This window comes from Paroedura picta, chromosome 4 (genome assembly GCF_049243985.1).
Source record: "Paroedura picta isolate Pp20150507F chromosome 4, Ppicta_v3.0, whole genome shotgun sequence".
Taxonomy (NCBI): Eukaryota; Metazoa; Chordata; class Lepidosauria; order Squamata; family Gekkonidae; genus Paroedura; species Paroedura picta.
In genome coordinates this window covers 58,947,004-58,962,401 of record NC_135372.1, presented here as the reverse complement: position 1 = coordinate 58,962,401, position 15,398 = coordinate 58,947,004, and the positions used below count along the sequence as shown (strand labels likewise).

General features: G+C 42.0%; 1 protein-coding gene across 4 annotated transcripts in view; it reads right to left on the bottom strand.

Moving 5' to 3' along the window:
• Positions 1-401: 401 nt before the first annotated feature.
• The window catches only part of AGL (amylo-alpha-1,6-glucosidase and 4-alpha-glucanotransferase), a 50,859-nt gene continuing 35,862 nt past the window's right edge, over positions 402-15,398 (bottom strand). For all 4 annotated transcript variants that reach the window (XM_077332992.1, XM_077332990.1, XM_077332993.1 and 1 more), the window contains exons 29-34: positions 13,009-13,121; positions 11,062-11,273; positions 9,544-9,641; positions 8,554-8,641; positions 8,327-8,460; positions 402-5,399 (exon numbers count right to left, since the gene is read on the bottom strand). In XM_077332992.1, the coding sequence (XP_077189107.1) occupies positions 5,282-5,399; positions 8,327-8,460; positions 8,554-8,641; positions 9,544-9,641; positions 11,062-11,273; positions 13,009-13,121 (763 nt within the window). In that variant the 3' untranslated portion in view covers positions 402-5,281. The remainder of the gene's footprint in view (positions 5,400-8,326; positions 8,461-8,553; positions 8,642-9,543; positions 9,642-11,061; positions 11,274-13,008; positions 13,122-15,398) is intronic.

Below are 15,398 nucleotides of genomic sequence, written 5' to 3'. Positions count from 1 at the left end.
TCTTTTGGTCCATTTCAAGGAATTCACCCAGGAAGTAACTTTATTACCTGAGAATTAGAAAGAAAATCAAGGCGGTGAACCACCCTCATGTATCTGTGTTACGTTTAGATTAAAAAGTACCTAGTTAATGTTACTTAATACATTCTGTTCCTCCCAATTGGCTAATCCAGAGCAAAAAGAAGTTAGGTGGCAGATTACCCAAGTGGGTAGCCCAGTTGAACCTCTGCCTTGATGCAGCAGGGTTAAGGATGCTGTCCCTGCCTTTTACTACTTCCTTCAACCAGACCCATCCCAAGGGGCTATTCTCCAACTCGGTGAGCCTCCCCATAGAAGCAGAGCCATCCTCCATTTGCTGCTGCATTTGCCATGGTTATGAGGATATTAATAAATAAGAGAAAATGTATCTTCATTAGACTTTTATTGAATGTTCTTCACAGACAACTGCGGAAAGACACTATATGTGTAACAGAATGATTAATCATACCAGACACACAGGACTTGTATGTGCAACAATGGCACTTCTCCTTACACTACAAGCAGTATTAGCATGATTCCCATCCCCCAGTTCCCTCACCTACTTTAACGTGGTTAATGAGTATTACAAATGCATTTGAACTGGGAAGCAACAAGTGGCACGTGTAGTCCTGACAGTGAGATGGCTTCGCTCCATTGTCAAAAGTGCATGAAACATTGATTGCTTAAGGGTCAAGGCATAAGGTGGGCCGTGGAAGAATCACAAAACTGTCCATACAAAACTGCTAACAGAGAGTTCTCTCATCCATATACTGCCACTGCTGTTGACCTTAACCTATTTGAATGTTGTACCATTTTACCATTTTGAAATGTCACTTTACCATAATTAATTTTGAGATGAATGTTATCATAAGGCAGTGATCTGACATATGCTAGATTCCGCTTTTCCACGTTTGATCTGTTGGCTTCTATCCTACGAGATACGCCAGCTGAGTGTGGAGCTGGCCTTTCCAGCATCTCCCTCCCACTGCAGCCCACGTAGCCCTCTGGAAGTTTGTTCTGAGGGGCCAGCTGACTAAGTCGGGAAAATGAGCAGAAATCACGACTCTCACCTGCTGACAGAAACATTCCATTATGTGCAGGGTAAAAGCTATAATTTTTCATCTCAAAGTGTCTGGCCAATTTTATATAATAATTTAAATACATAATTTTAGCAACATGCTTACAGATCGAATGCTTATTATGAAGCACACATACACACATATGTATATTTACATACATTTTAAAATCTGTGTTATATATTACTATTGGCAGACGTGGAACTGAAATACAAGCCTTTTAAACATCGCTATAAAAATACTAAGGTGAGAAATATATACCGCTTTGTTCTCTGATCGAAAGGTGCACAACTCATCATAACACTTTAGTACAACTGAAGAACTGATGACTGCTAGAGCTCCTTCCACTCAAAGGTCATTTCAGTTTTTGAAGTGTAAGTATGGCTGGCTTTACGATGAGGCAAGAAGATCTCAGGTGGCAGATCCCAGGGGAGGTTGGAAGGCCTCTGCCTGTCTCCTTCACACCATTGCCCCACCCACTGCACTGGCACTGCAGCAACTAAGGAGGAGGGAAAGAGCACTGTCTGCTTGTAGAGAGGGAGCTGTGGTGGCCAGAGGGAGGGATAAGCAGCAGCCTCAGATGTTCCCTCTTGGACTGTTTACGCACTGGGGACTTCACTGCCCCAGCTCCCGTGCAGGAGCACAAATCGGGGGCGGATGAGGCGCACAGGGCCAGATGCTCCCCCGTGAGGGTGCAGGAAGAGGTGGGGCAACCTGCCATGACAAACTCCAGCCTGCAGCCCGGCATGAAACCTCCAGTGCATAAACGGTCTTGCAAGGTTACCCTTGATGCTAAGCCAGGCATAGATCTATTCAGTACAATTGCACCTTTTAAGGCTCCTTTTTGACTTTGTAACTGCACTTAAGAGGAAGATACTTGCAGCTTGGTTTTTTTTATATATCCTTGCTGGGATTAGCCCACCAAGCTAGCGTCCTGCCTGCAGATCCATGTATTTGGACACATGACTTCCCTAAGCATGTAGAAAGTGATGTGCGTATGGAGGCCACTTAAACTGCAGAAGGGTTCTAAAGTCTCTCTGCAGCCCTTTGCTGCAATGGCCTTCATCCAGCTGAGGAAAGAAATGCTTGGCAGGAGAAGCTGCACAGAGGTAATCCCATGTTAGCAGCACCCACTCCCATCTTTCTATACAGTTGGGGCACTTCCATATCAGAACATGTGGAGATGCTGCTTGCCACATCTAGGTTTGGCTCCAAATATCTGACTGAAGAGTTTCAATATTAAGCACATCAACTGGTAAATGCGCTCTCCTGAAGCTAATGAGACTTTCTGCCAGTTCATATGGCTAAAACACCAAATGTGTTGCTCTTATCTGCCTGCTGAAAGGTAATGTTACTGGAGTTATCGTAACAAAAGCTTTCCAACTTGCTCCCATTCAGCATCCTTTTCCAAAGAAAGACTTCAAGATGAAAATGGCAATTGCAGTTCGTTTATACAAAGTGACCCTAGTTTTCAAGTAAGCAGATTTTGCAACTGAGCAGTTTTTCTAGCTATATACTGAAATGCAAACTGAATGCCCTGAATGTTAAAATGTCAGACTTCCCCCTCAGACTGACTCAGGCCGGCACACATTCCCTTAATATCCTCTTTCAAGAAAATTATTTCTTAACATTTTAATGGGACAATATTTATTTTACAGGATTGCTTCTAATAAAAAGCCCACAGCCACAAAAAAATCCCTGATACATAAATTGTTTATAGTTAGCCGCTCATTACCCATCACGCTATGAGGAATGTCAAACAGGGCAGCTGCTTTTCAGAAAGTTGTTGCACTATAGCGTTTAAAAAATGCACTTCAATGATCAGATAAAATCTGGCCATAGAATCATGCTTAAGAAGATGAAGTGAGTGTCTACCATTAAAATCTCTTAGCATTATTCCCAGCTTAAAATACCAGTATGGACAAAGTAAACACCAGCTTTCAAAAAGCAATATACACTAAAGTGCAGTTTTAGCAGAGTATTACATCCATCCTATTTGTCAGCATCCTGCTACCCTTAGCAAGTCCTCAGGTAAACCTCCAGCTATATGCTTTGGTTCTGTGATAAACAACATAGCTGAAATGATTAAAGTATACCATAAAATATTAATACTAAGCATACTCAATTTTAGGCAGTTTGATCAGCAGAGTTAGCACAAGTGTATTTTATGCATGCAACTTACTACTTTCCTGGTACAGTCCAGAAAATGTTGCTACCTAATCTGGCTTTTGCTAAATAACTGCACTGAGACAATGGCACAATCAAGCACGCTACTGAGTTCCAGATACTTTCACTAAACGGTAATCACACCAAACAAGTTGGATTGAACCAAGATAAAGGAACCTCTTAAAACCGCATGCAGCAGGAAAATTCCTTTCTTGCAGGTGGGTCACTAAAGGTTGGTACATGAACAATTGCTTGTCAGGATGGAGCTGTGAATTGTTCTTCTTGGCAGCTGCCTATGTAGAGTGAGACATTAATCTGATATCACCCAGCTTGCCAGAGGGCCTGAAAAGGGAGGAAGACTTTTGGTTCCAATTTTTTTCCCAATTTCTTGACAGCACCCTCCCTGCTAGGGGACTCAAGGTGGTTCACAGCATTTAAAACCAGCACTCGGTAAAATACAAAATACAGTAAAAGTTATTAAAAAATTATCGTTTCTAAAAAAGATGTTATGTCTTCCACCACACGGCCATTCTGTTCAAGTCACCATCATCTTGCTGGCGATTTCTTCCCTGCCATATTGATGGATAGTGGGTGGGAACCTACAATGGGGGGGGGGGGGGGGGAAAGCGAACTAGGGGAAGAGAGGAAGGGAGGGACATCCAATGTAAACATGACCTAAATAAGGCAGTTGCCACAGTGAAAGATTTAAAATGACCACTGTATTGGGACTAGCTTGTGCTACCACTTTTACTATACCATGACTAGTGAAGACAGCTTTGAAGAAATGCTTTTATGACCTAGACTTCAAGAATGCATAGAAAGTGACTGCTCTTGGTGTGTCCTGTCTAGGAGTTTGGTGAGCAGCTAAGTTGTTCTGTGGCACAAGAAAGTTTCTATACAAGATGCTGTTGAAACTGCAGTGTCATATAACCCCATCCCCTGCTTGGTAGACAAAAGGGCAGAAGCTTTGGCAAGCGCAATGCTTCTTGGATGCATTGCTGGGCCTCAGAAGAAACACCATACAAAATGCTCAGGGCCCACTTACACCAGGGCCCCCCAGCCGATTTGACCCTGCGGGTACCTTTGCAACTCTGACACAGGGAAGTGAGCCCAGGAGGCACAGCCAACCACAGGACATCACAGAGCTGATAGTAACTCTTCAACATTTCAGGTGGCAGCTCTGTTTAACAGGATGCTTTCAGAACGGACATACTGTGTAAAATATTTTCTTGCATACACAAACAGTGTTATGGTGACAGCTGTTGCTGAAGCCACTTAAAAAAAATCTTTATAGGCAATCAGATTTCCAATGGCCTATTCAAGGCCCTGCCGGGCAAAAGAACCAACTGGCCCTGTCTCCCTTCTAAAAACACTTGGCAGGCTCCAGAAGGGAGTGCCAGCGAGAGCCATGGTACCCAAGGGCACGTGTTAGGGATCCCTGACCTGGACAATACAGTGTAGAGAGAGGCATTTAAAACGGGATCTGCTAAGATCATGTAGACGGGGGGGGGGGGGGTTCAAAGCCTAATTTAAAAAGCAAACAGGGCACATTAGCAAGGAAAGCTGAACCTGCTGCCTGCTCACAGCTCAGTTCCACTCCCTCAGCCAATCTTCAGTTCTGTAAATGTGGTGGGGAGAAGTCCCTGGGGAAAGGGGGTGAAAGAAGTTAAGCAGCTGGTTTGGCTAAGGGATCATGCTGCTCACCTGCAAGACCTCTTTTACTCCTTAACTCAGACACATCCAGAAGGCTTAAACTTAAAGTACTAAAAAATTAGGGCCTTGAAAAGGAAATCCTGCTGCATCAGAAAGGTGTTACATTTTAAAGCCTGCTCCTGTATGCAGTTAATACACATATTTATATTCTAGTGCAATTCTCAAAGAATGAGCACCCACAAACAAGTGTGTCAGAACAACCATTTCTAAAACCAGTGTAACAGTGGGAAAGCAGGACTTTACGACAGGACATGCACGGGTACTTCAACTGAGAACAAAGCAAGCTGATTCATTGAGGCAGATCATCGCTGTTACAAGTCATAGAGAACCTCCAGGATGACGGCGATTGACCAGGCCTGAGATTCACAGCTGAAGGAGCAATACTGCCCATTTTCATTAGTCAACTCTGGAAGCCCCTTCCAAGAAGATCTGCAGAAACAAGAGAATACATGGCAACGTCCCTTTGTTGACAGAAGAATTTTCATCAGTGAAATAGGATCTCTCTGCCTCCCATCTTGCTGCAGCCCAAACAACCCCCCTCCTCTCAAGGTAGTGTCGGGGGAGCAGTGAACCCAAGGCACAGCATAAGGGGATAGCTGTTTTTGCCATGGGAGGAAAGAAGAGGTGAAAATGGCATTTCTCTTTCCTCAGTGCATTCTTCTGCTTGATGAAATCCTGGTGTAAAACTAGGTGTCCCCCGAACACCTAGCCACAGTGATCCATGCAATGGTCACCTCCAGAATAGATTTCTGTAACTCGCTCTACGCGGGCCTACCCTTGTCCTTGGTCCGGAAACTCCAGCTAGTGCAAAATGCAGCTGCCAGGGTCCTCACTGGTACACCTTGGAGGGCCCGCATTCAGCCAGTACTGAGGCAGCTGCACTGGTTGCCAATTGCTGCCCGGATCCGGTTCAAGGTTTTGGTTTTAACCTTCAAGGCTTTACGCGAGTTGGGGCCCACATACCTGAGGGACCGTCTATCGCCCTATGCCCCCCGCAGAGCCTTACGTTCTGCGGGAGAAAATCTGCTGGTCGTTCCCGGCCCCAGGGAAGCACGCCTGGCCTCGACCAGGGCCAGGGCCTTTTCGGTCCTGGCCCCTACCTGGTGGAATGAGCTCCCGGGAGAGCTGCGGGCCCTGCAAGATCTTCCATCATTCCGCAGGGCCTGCAAGACGGAGCTCTTCCGCCAGGTTTACGGTTGAGGCCGAGGCTAACATCTATGCCCCCCCCCGCCGGGGACCCGGGACCTGGGATTGAGATTGGGGATTAGTACCATCAGTATCCCCTCTCCACCTGCTTGTAGTAGGAGGGGGAGGTTGATTAGCCTATCTTGCCAGGTTAGCTTACTAACCGATAATGTTATATTGTAATTGTTGTTGAGGGATTTTAATGGATTTTATTGGGGTTTTTAAAATGTTGTAACCCGCCACGAGCCGTAAGGGAGTGGCGGGCAATAAATCGAAAGATGATGATGATGATGATGATGATGATGATGATAATAATAATGATAATAATGATAATGATAATGATAATAATAATAATGATAATGATGATAATGATAATGATAATGATAATGATAATGATAATGATAATGATAATGATAATGATAATGATAATGATAATGATAATAATAATAATAATAATAATAATAATAATAATAATAATAATAATAATAATAATAATATAAAAGAGGACTAGCCTATGTTAGCAAACAGAAAGCAAGGCCAAACAAAACTATGGGAAAATAATAACATTATTCTGTATGAGATCTTTCACAGCAATAGTGATCTTTCAGGAAAAGGGAAATGGGCCACCAGGGCTGAATCTGCACTGGGCTTTTTATCCCCAGTGACCCTGAATTAAAAAGAAGTCACCTACACGTGATTCAATTTCCATTTTGAATTTTTCCTCTGCAACGTCTATGAATGAACCGTGGTGACACTACCTTTCCCCCGCGATATCCAAGAGCAGATATAACTTGCTACATTTGAGAAAACCACTCCAAAAGGCCCACTATTAAGTGTGTTTTGTCGGATTAACTTCCTCCCCGCACCTCCAACAGTGATGTAGTGAAGCTGTCTGTCGCTGATTGGTCAGGATGTCAGTTCAAAGACTGCTTGGTTCCCAGTTGCCATTCACTCGCAAGACTTATTTTTGCCTTCATTTCTAAAGTGACTGTGCTCCAAAGCCCACAGTTCGATGTGCCGAGATTTGCCTTTTGGATTATCCCTCCCCCCTTGTTCACGCAGGAAAAGAAAGATAAACAAGCAGCCTCATGCTCCATTTCCCCCCCACACCCTTGCTTGCTTTGGCTGTGGAGTCAGGAGATGAATGGCAAAAAATAAATCCCATTCCAGCCCTGTGCTCCTTCATTGTCAACTGGGGCTTCGCAATCACCGCTCCCCTCCTCCCTCTGAGTGTTCCCAACCTAGCGGGAAGGAGAGAACAGCCACACAATTAAGTGTAGAATGCAGTCTGTTTCAATACAGGAAAAAGAAAGGCAGAAGACCCGAGTTCAGATCGATCTGAATGCAGCAGGATTGACAATGAAAAAAAAAAAGTGCAGAACCAGCCCAGGAAGCTATATAAAATAGAACTGTTCAGGAGGACATTTTAAAAGAGGCGTTATAATGAAAGTAAGAGGAGTGTGTACTATACTAGTATGTATAGAATGTATTATCCTTTTCTCACTGCTTTGTTTTTATATTTATGTGTTACTGTATATGTTTTGCTTGATGGCTGTAATCCTAGCCCTATTACATTCTTATCAGGCATTTCATCCTGTAGATCACATTTATTTGCAGTGTGTAATCAGACTCGGTGAAAAAGCAGACTATAGATAAAGTAGCAGTAGTAGTAGTAGCAGTTTGCCTTCTCAAACTCCACCAGAAGTCTTTTACAAGGGGTAAGAAGGCTGACACGAGCTACTTGCTGGAGGTGCATATTTTTACATCACTTTTCTGCCATCTTCAGGGCACAGGAAGCTTTTTGAGCTCCAGTGTGCCTGATTCACACGAGGCTTCCGGTTTCTGCAGGGACCAGGCTTAGAGTGACTTCCAAAGAAGGGTTTAGAGTTGAGGCATTAAAGTATTACAACAACTTTGGATGGACTCTGGCTTCAATGTGGTCAATATCTTAAAGCTGAACAGTTTCCCTTTTCATTAGTCTTGTACTGGGTAGCTTATAAAATAGTGACTACATTTTAAATTACCATGTTTGTAACAATTGTATATACAAATTCTCTATCAATTCCTTCCTTTTTTGTTCTTAAGCTGGGAGAACTCTATTTCAGCTTGAAATCAAAGCAATATTATCAATCCCTAATATTTCCATATAGTATGAAGAAATGTCAGTTTACCTCTCAAGATGAACGTAATGCCGAGAAAGCACGTTCTTAATCAAAAACACAGTCTTTGCATAGATGTCCGGACCAATTAACTTGGCAAAGTACAATTTGGCACGAAGAAAATACCCAATGGGCCAAAGCCACTCCTGAAAAAGAACATAACAACAGAAATAATATTATAGTGGCATCCTTTTAGGTGTGGAACATAATGTTGAAAACTGCAAAAGAACAAATCTTACAGGCCCTTGATGGTAATTAAATCCTTTAGCCACATTGTAGTTGTCGTTGTCTAAGGCATTGTCATACACACCACAGTAAACCATATCACTGCAATGAGCAAAGAAAGAAAACAGTAAATATCTTCAGAGAAAGGAGCATTAAAACCTAGGAGATGGATCTGTCTATTTAACTGGCATCCATACACTCTTCCAGTGCTAGGACCTGTCTGCTGACACAACATCCTCTTGGGATGATGCCAGAGTATCTTGAATCAGTTGAAGGGTCTGATGGGAAAAAATGATAGGATACAGTTCACAAAATTATTTAAAGGAAATAAATCATCTTGATTCAACAGCATTGAATATAGGGAATTTCCTAGCATTAATTAATAATCTGGTATTTATAAGCAATATTATAGAATTACAGAGGCCATCACCACTATCTTCAAAACTCATAAGCTTTGCAGGAATCTGCTCTCCTGATTCAGCTTTAATCTAGCTTCTTTGTGAAGTCAGATTCATAGTGGCAAGGGATAGATGGCACCAAACATCTAGATCACTGGACCAAAGGCAAGGCTACTGACTTTGAAGGCCAAATTGTATTTGCACACAGATGAAGAATTCAAGATGTCAATTCACAGAGATGGATACACAAGAAAGCACACAATATATTTTAAAGAGCTTTATCTCTTCCACAAAATTTCATATTACTCTAAAAGCATGAAGTTTTTATCTTTGACTATGTTTTTCTGTTAAACTGAAAGGGTAGACAAATTGCTAATTTAAAAGGTATTTTCTTGTTGATACACATGAAATTGTCACATGCTGGTGATTAATAAACACACGACCAATAAGTTTTATAACACATCCACTAAGACCAGTAGAGTCTTTCGACTTGTGCATTCCATTCCTTTCTATTGTACAAAGAACTTAGCTCCACATTGCCAGTGTACAGATGCAGTGGTGTTTATGGATGTTGAAGTACTTCAGCTGACTTTCTATCACACTTACTCTGGGTCCAATGTTTTCATGCCAAGCGGACCTAGTAACTTTTGCTCTACAATTTCAAGTGCTTTCCAAGCTTTTTCAGGAGAAAACATTTCCGGTGCCTGGAAAAAGAAAAAAAAAGTGTAAAAAGAAAATAATAAATTTTAAGAGGCAACAAAATCAGGAGAGATCATTAAATAGCGACATTCTTCCTTTAGCTCACATTTAAAATCCTTCTCTTTCTCCAAGTACTTCCACCTTTTAACCTAAAATTGGTATTTAAAAAAAACTTCCCTGCTGTGTTGATAGAACCCTTTTCCTCATTTGCTGAGCCCTGGAAAATATCAGGCAGTTAAAGCAGCTAAGTTGCTGTGAAAATACCCTCATCACCATGGTAGCTGAAGAAAGCAGCCACATCTTCTCACAGAGAAAGCACGTGGTCCCTCATTGGTGGTTACTCATAGTGCCACATCTCATTATTGCACAGCAGGTAGACTTTGTCATCTCTGCACCTCGGATACATCCTGAGGTCTGCTAAGACTTGCAGGGGTAGTCAAACTGCGCCCCTCCGGATGTCCATGGACTACAATTCCCATGAGCCCCCTGCTAGCATTCTCATACGAACTTACCTAGTCACTCCAGTCACCTTGCTTCAGGTGGCCCTGCCATCTGATGCTAGATGGGTGGCAATCCGAGAAAGGGTCTTCTTGGTCGTGGCTCCAGCCTCAGGGAAATTTACCTCTCTCTCTAGTTGTCTTCCGACAGCAGGTGAACACGTTTTGTTTAGCATTCCCACACCAACTCTTATTAGTCATCCTCCCTCCTTGTGTGCCTATGTATTTATATGTCTTTTTAAATTATTCAGTTCCAGTTCAATAGCTCCTTACAGACCAACAACAATTTCAGGGCATAAGCTCTCGAGAGTCAAAGTACCCTTTGTGAGACATGAGTAGAAACAGAGATATCTGAATCCTTTTAACCTAGTCAGAAGGTGGGAGGGGTGTTGTTAAGAATGCTTGTAAAAGATGCAAAGGTATGATGCATATTGTAATCAGCTTGATTAGGGCAGAGGAGATAAGGGGCAGAAAATTAGCATCTGTAGTAAGATAAGAATCCTATGACCCTATGCAGCTGGGGGGTGTATCTGTCCATTTGTCTGAATTTGTGAATTAACTCAAGTTCCGTAACCTTGAACTGCAATTTCCACTTGAAATGTCTTTGTTTGAAGACTGCCACTCTTAGGTCAGCAATGGAATGACCTGAAAGATTAAAATGTTCTTCCAGTGGTTTTTAAGTGTTGTGTTTTTTAAGTAGAGAGTAGAAGAGCATTATTGACATTTGATGGCATATATAATGTTGGAAGATGAACAAGTGAATGAATATATATTGCATTTTAAAATGCTATTTTATTGTTTTAAATGCTGGCTGCCTTGGATACTTGGGCTGAAAGGCAGTATAGAAATCTTCTAAAATAAATAAAAAAACTTATTTCAACAAGCAAAGGGGCACTGGAAAACTGAATAGCACACATACAACACTTACCACTACCATTGCTATGGTGAAGTTAGGCCTTAGTTGATAGTCACACCAAGGACTTGATGCTCCGTAGCTGTCTTTATAAATTCCTCGTTTATGAACCAAAGTGGGATGTTTCTCCTTAGGATCCGCTGGGTTCTCAGAGACAAAGAACAGCTTTTCAAAGTGTGCTTGGATTTTTCTGTTCCACTGATCATATGTAACAGTCTCCTCCATCCCTGGAAAACAGCACAATACAGAAGACAGCAACTGAATATGGTCTGAAGCCAAAGGGGGGGGGGGGAGAAGGTATAGAAATCTGAAAGTACTGGAGTCACTAGGATGAGCTCTTTGCTTGCTGCTTATCCTCTGTGTTCCATTTTCAAAACTGATTAGTCCATTTATCTAGATGACAAAGAAAATGCATGCTTGCAAGTGGCTCTGTTCCATGTCAAATCCCACCATCATATCTGGCTCACCCCAAGAGTGGCTGACAAGTGGGATATAAATGAATATTTCTCTTTTAAAAATTGTCTGGCATCAGAAGGAAAAAATTCATGACTATTTAGCCATCGGGAGAAATGGACTTTTGATTCTGTTAAATGGTTTTCATTACTCCAGATTTTTGCATCTGTCAGTAATTTTGCCCTGGCTTGGTATGCTGAATAAGCTTGATGCATGAAGTTCATGTTTCTATCCCACTTTCCAGCTAGAATTGGCTCCCAAAAAGTCCACAGGGACCAAATATTCCTGGGGGGAGGGGGGTGACTTCCAGCTGAACCAGATTCAGGCACAGTGGAGAAGCACCTGGCTGCTTCCTTTCCATCCCTCCCGTGGCGTTACCAATTACAGTTGGAAGCTGGAGGGAGATGAGAGTGCTATTTTATTCTTCTGCTGATTTGCTTGTTAATTAAGATACAAAAATACTTGTAACTCTGTTATGATGTACAAAACATCTCTATCATCTGTCCTCTATCAATGCTCTCATAACACTGCAAAGACCTTTAGGAAGCCAGGTACGAAAGCTTTCTAAGTGTATGAAAAACCAGACATGCTAACAGGCCACAGATGGGAAAACAGAAAGTATGGCTACGTTTAAATGAACATTTATAAGACAACAGCAAATCTGCAGGTCAACAGCATATTAGTGAAATTTAAGCTCATGTCAAGCACTCAAAATTACAGTAAGATAAAAATGCTTTTGAGAGGCATACTCTTAACAGACAGGAACTGAAGTAGGAGAAAAACCAAACAGCACTGAATTGAACAGTTTTTACCATTTTTGTAATGACCTATCCCCCCCCCAAAAAAAAAACAAAAAACAAAAAAACAAGACAAAACAAAACAAAGCATGTTTGCACCAGGAAAAAAATGAACATTCTGAATTACAATACTATGGGGAAAATCTTGACCTTCTACTTTTGTAACTCCATTCTTGATCGCATTGTTTATGACATATAATGTCTGATACTTTTTTGCATGTTTTCCAATTCTTGCAACCTCAGTTATATTGTACCATTTATTATTAATGTATTATCATGCTATTTGATGGCAGTGTCTGCACTTCCCTGCCATATAAGATATTATATAACATTCAGAAAGCTGAGCTTGGGGTTCTATAAGAGAATATCTTCTGTTGGTCCCCTTGTTATGCTACTTATATCTGACAGTTTTGTATTTAATAATGTAAACTCAGTCCTTGTACTAATATTTGACCTGAACAGTTGCTTGGGTGGGGGATATTGCCACTCGTTGGGTTGTGTAGTTTTAATGGGCATTTTAAGTACACTGTGGTAACCCGCCGTGGGTCGTTGCTGAGAATGGTGGGTTAAAAAACCAAATAATAAATAAAATAAATAAATAAAACTACTGGATTACTATATTTCTCACAGGGTTTTTTTCTTGTTGAACTGTAGTTACACACTCAGATACCATGCCTTGTCATGCTAACTCCACAGTAATTTTCAGTCTTACCATGCCTTTTCACAGTAACTCCAGAATAAGGAAATATTTTCTTCTTTGAAAGTTCATGCAACCAGCGAACCATCGATTTACACAGGCCAACAATTTCCACAGCAGAGCCATCTCTAGAGGAAAAGGACAGATTTTCAGTAGAGTTCCAGTAGCAGATAAGTGATGCTCTTGCTCTCCCAAGATTCTTCCCATCAACATCCTGCCCTGGCCCGAGGGAAGCTTGCCTGGCCTGGACCCGGAATTTTTTTAGTCCTGGCTCCGACCTGGTGGAATCAGCTCCCAGGTGAGATAAGGGCTATGATGGAGCTTTTGAAGTTCTGCAGGGCCTGTAAGATGGAGCCGCCTGGTTTTGGTTGAGGCCAGGCTGGTTAAGATCTGGGCTCTCCCCCCCCTTGAGCAAATGAGATCAGTGCAGCTCCCTTGATCCCCCATATGGTGTCATCCATCAGTTGAGCGGGGGGAGGGAGGGTCGGCTGCCACTCTCTAGAATTGGTTATGTTTTAGATGTAATGGGGTTACGGTTTTATGGAGGGTTTTAATGTGGGGTTTCTACACTGTTAGCCACCATGAGCAGGGTTCTGGGAGTGGCGGGATATAAGTCGAATAATAAATAAATAATTATTTAGAATATTTAATCACTTAGACACCTTTAAACATATTTCTGCTAATTCAGGAAGCACTGCTAGTTTAACAGAGGCAAAACAAATTATTACAATTTTAACTCAGTGCTTTCATGCCCATTCTTTATTAAACTCCTCTTTTTAGCTCTGCTTCAGAATTCATTTCCTTCTCTTTCTCTGTAGTGACGAAGTCTGTAACTCCACCTCTCAGACAGTTCTCTCTGATTCCTTTCTCATACCAACTCCAAAATCTTACTGGTCCTGCCAAAATCTTACTTTCCTGCCATTGTTTCCTACCTCCATTTCAACTTTCTCTGTCTTTCTCCATCTTCCAGGTCATGCTCTATTCCAAATTAGCTTATTTCATTACCTCTGCCTTCTCTTTTGCCACCCAAGAGCTCTTTGAGCTCAGTTTGCCATTGCTCAGTTTCCCTTTGTTTCCCTATTTTTGCCCTTGCCCCTCCACCCCAACCCTATCCCTTCTTGAGTTCAAGAATACAACAGTGCAGAAGGTTTTGATTCTCAATAATTCATACCAGAGAAACGTTTCAGATACATTTATGTGCTTCTGAATTCATATGGAAGAAGACTAGCAGTACAAGTGCTTAGGCAGACTTCAGCTATTTCTCAGAGAGATAGGAAAGAAACTTCAGACAAATGGCTATTTAGAATCCCCCCAGTGGGCCACAACAGTCTGAGAGCTGCTATCCACCTGTCCTATATCATGCAGGCTTGAAGTACACAGCCATGGATTAATGGAGTCTTAAGAGGCAAAGGCTTGCATCCCATAAAAACCTCCATTAAGCAGAGCAAAAATTCCCTGTCACACTCCAACAATGTAGACAAAAATGCCACCTGAAATTCTGCTCTGGGGGACACAGTGTGGGTTTGTGTGTGGGGGTGGAGTTTCAGAGGTCTGCTGCAGGACAGGGTGAACTGACAAACACTGCCCAACCTTTACATCAGCAGAAACTTTTTGCTAGATCCAATCAGAGGAAGCCAAAGCTGAATCTCCTAGTGATGTGGAAATCAAAACCTCTCAGAGAAACACAACCACATGCAGGAATTCAAGTACAAATCAGAGCCAACGTGGCACAGTGGTTAAGAGTGCCAGTCTCTAATATGTAGAACAAGGTTTCATTCCTCACTCCCCCTCCACATGCAGCCAGCTGGGTGACCTTGGGCCAGTCACAATTCCTTTCAGAGGTCTCTCAGCCTCACCTACCTCACAGGGTGTCTGTTGTGGAGAGAAGAAGGGAAGGTGATTGTAAACCACTTTGAAACTCTTTCAGGTAGTGAAGGATGTTGTATAAAACCCAACTCTTCTTCACATATGAAAATGGGGGGGGGGGGGAATCAGCTCACGTGGCATTTCTTTTGTGCAAATATATAATCTTGGGTCTCACAGTTCTACTTTTATCACAGCTTGGCGATATTCACAAGGTCAGAACCACAACACTACGGTCAGAACCACAACAACTTTAGGATAAGAAGCACAATTCAGTATAAGTGACCACAAAATATACTGGGCCAACATCTTGAGGACTTTGTGTATTCAGATATTTCTGCACAAGATTGCATAAATGCCTACAGAATCTGTATGTTTACAAGTAGCTAAACTGTATATATAACATACTTGACAAAAACTGTTATGACTGTATGTTCCAGTTCTGGCTACCAAGTTTTTCCACTGACTACAAATAAAGTTCTGAAAATATTCCAAACAGAACATTGATGTATACTTTGTTTACAGGTTCCCACTACAAATTT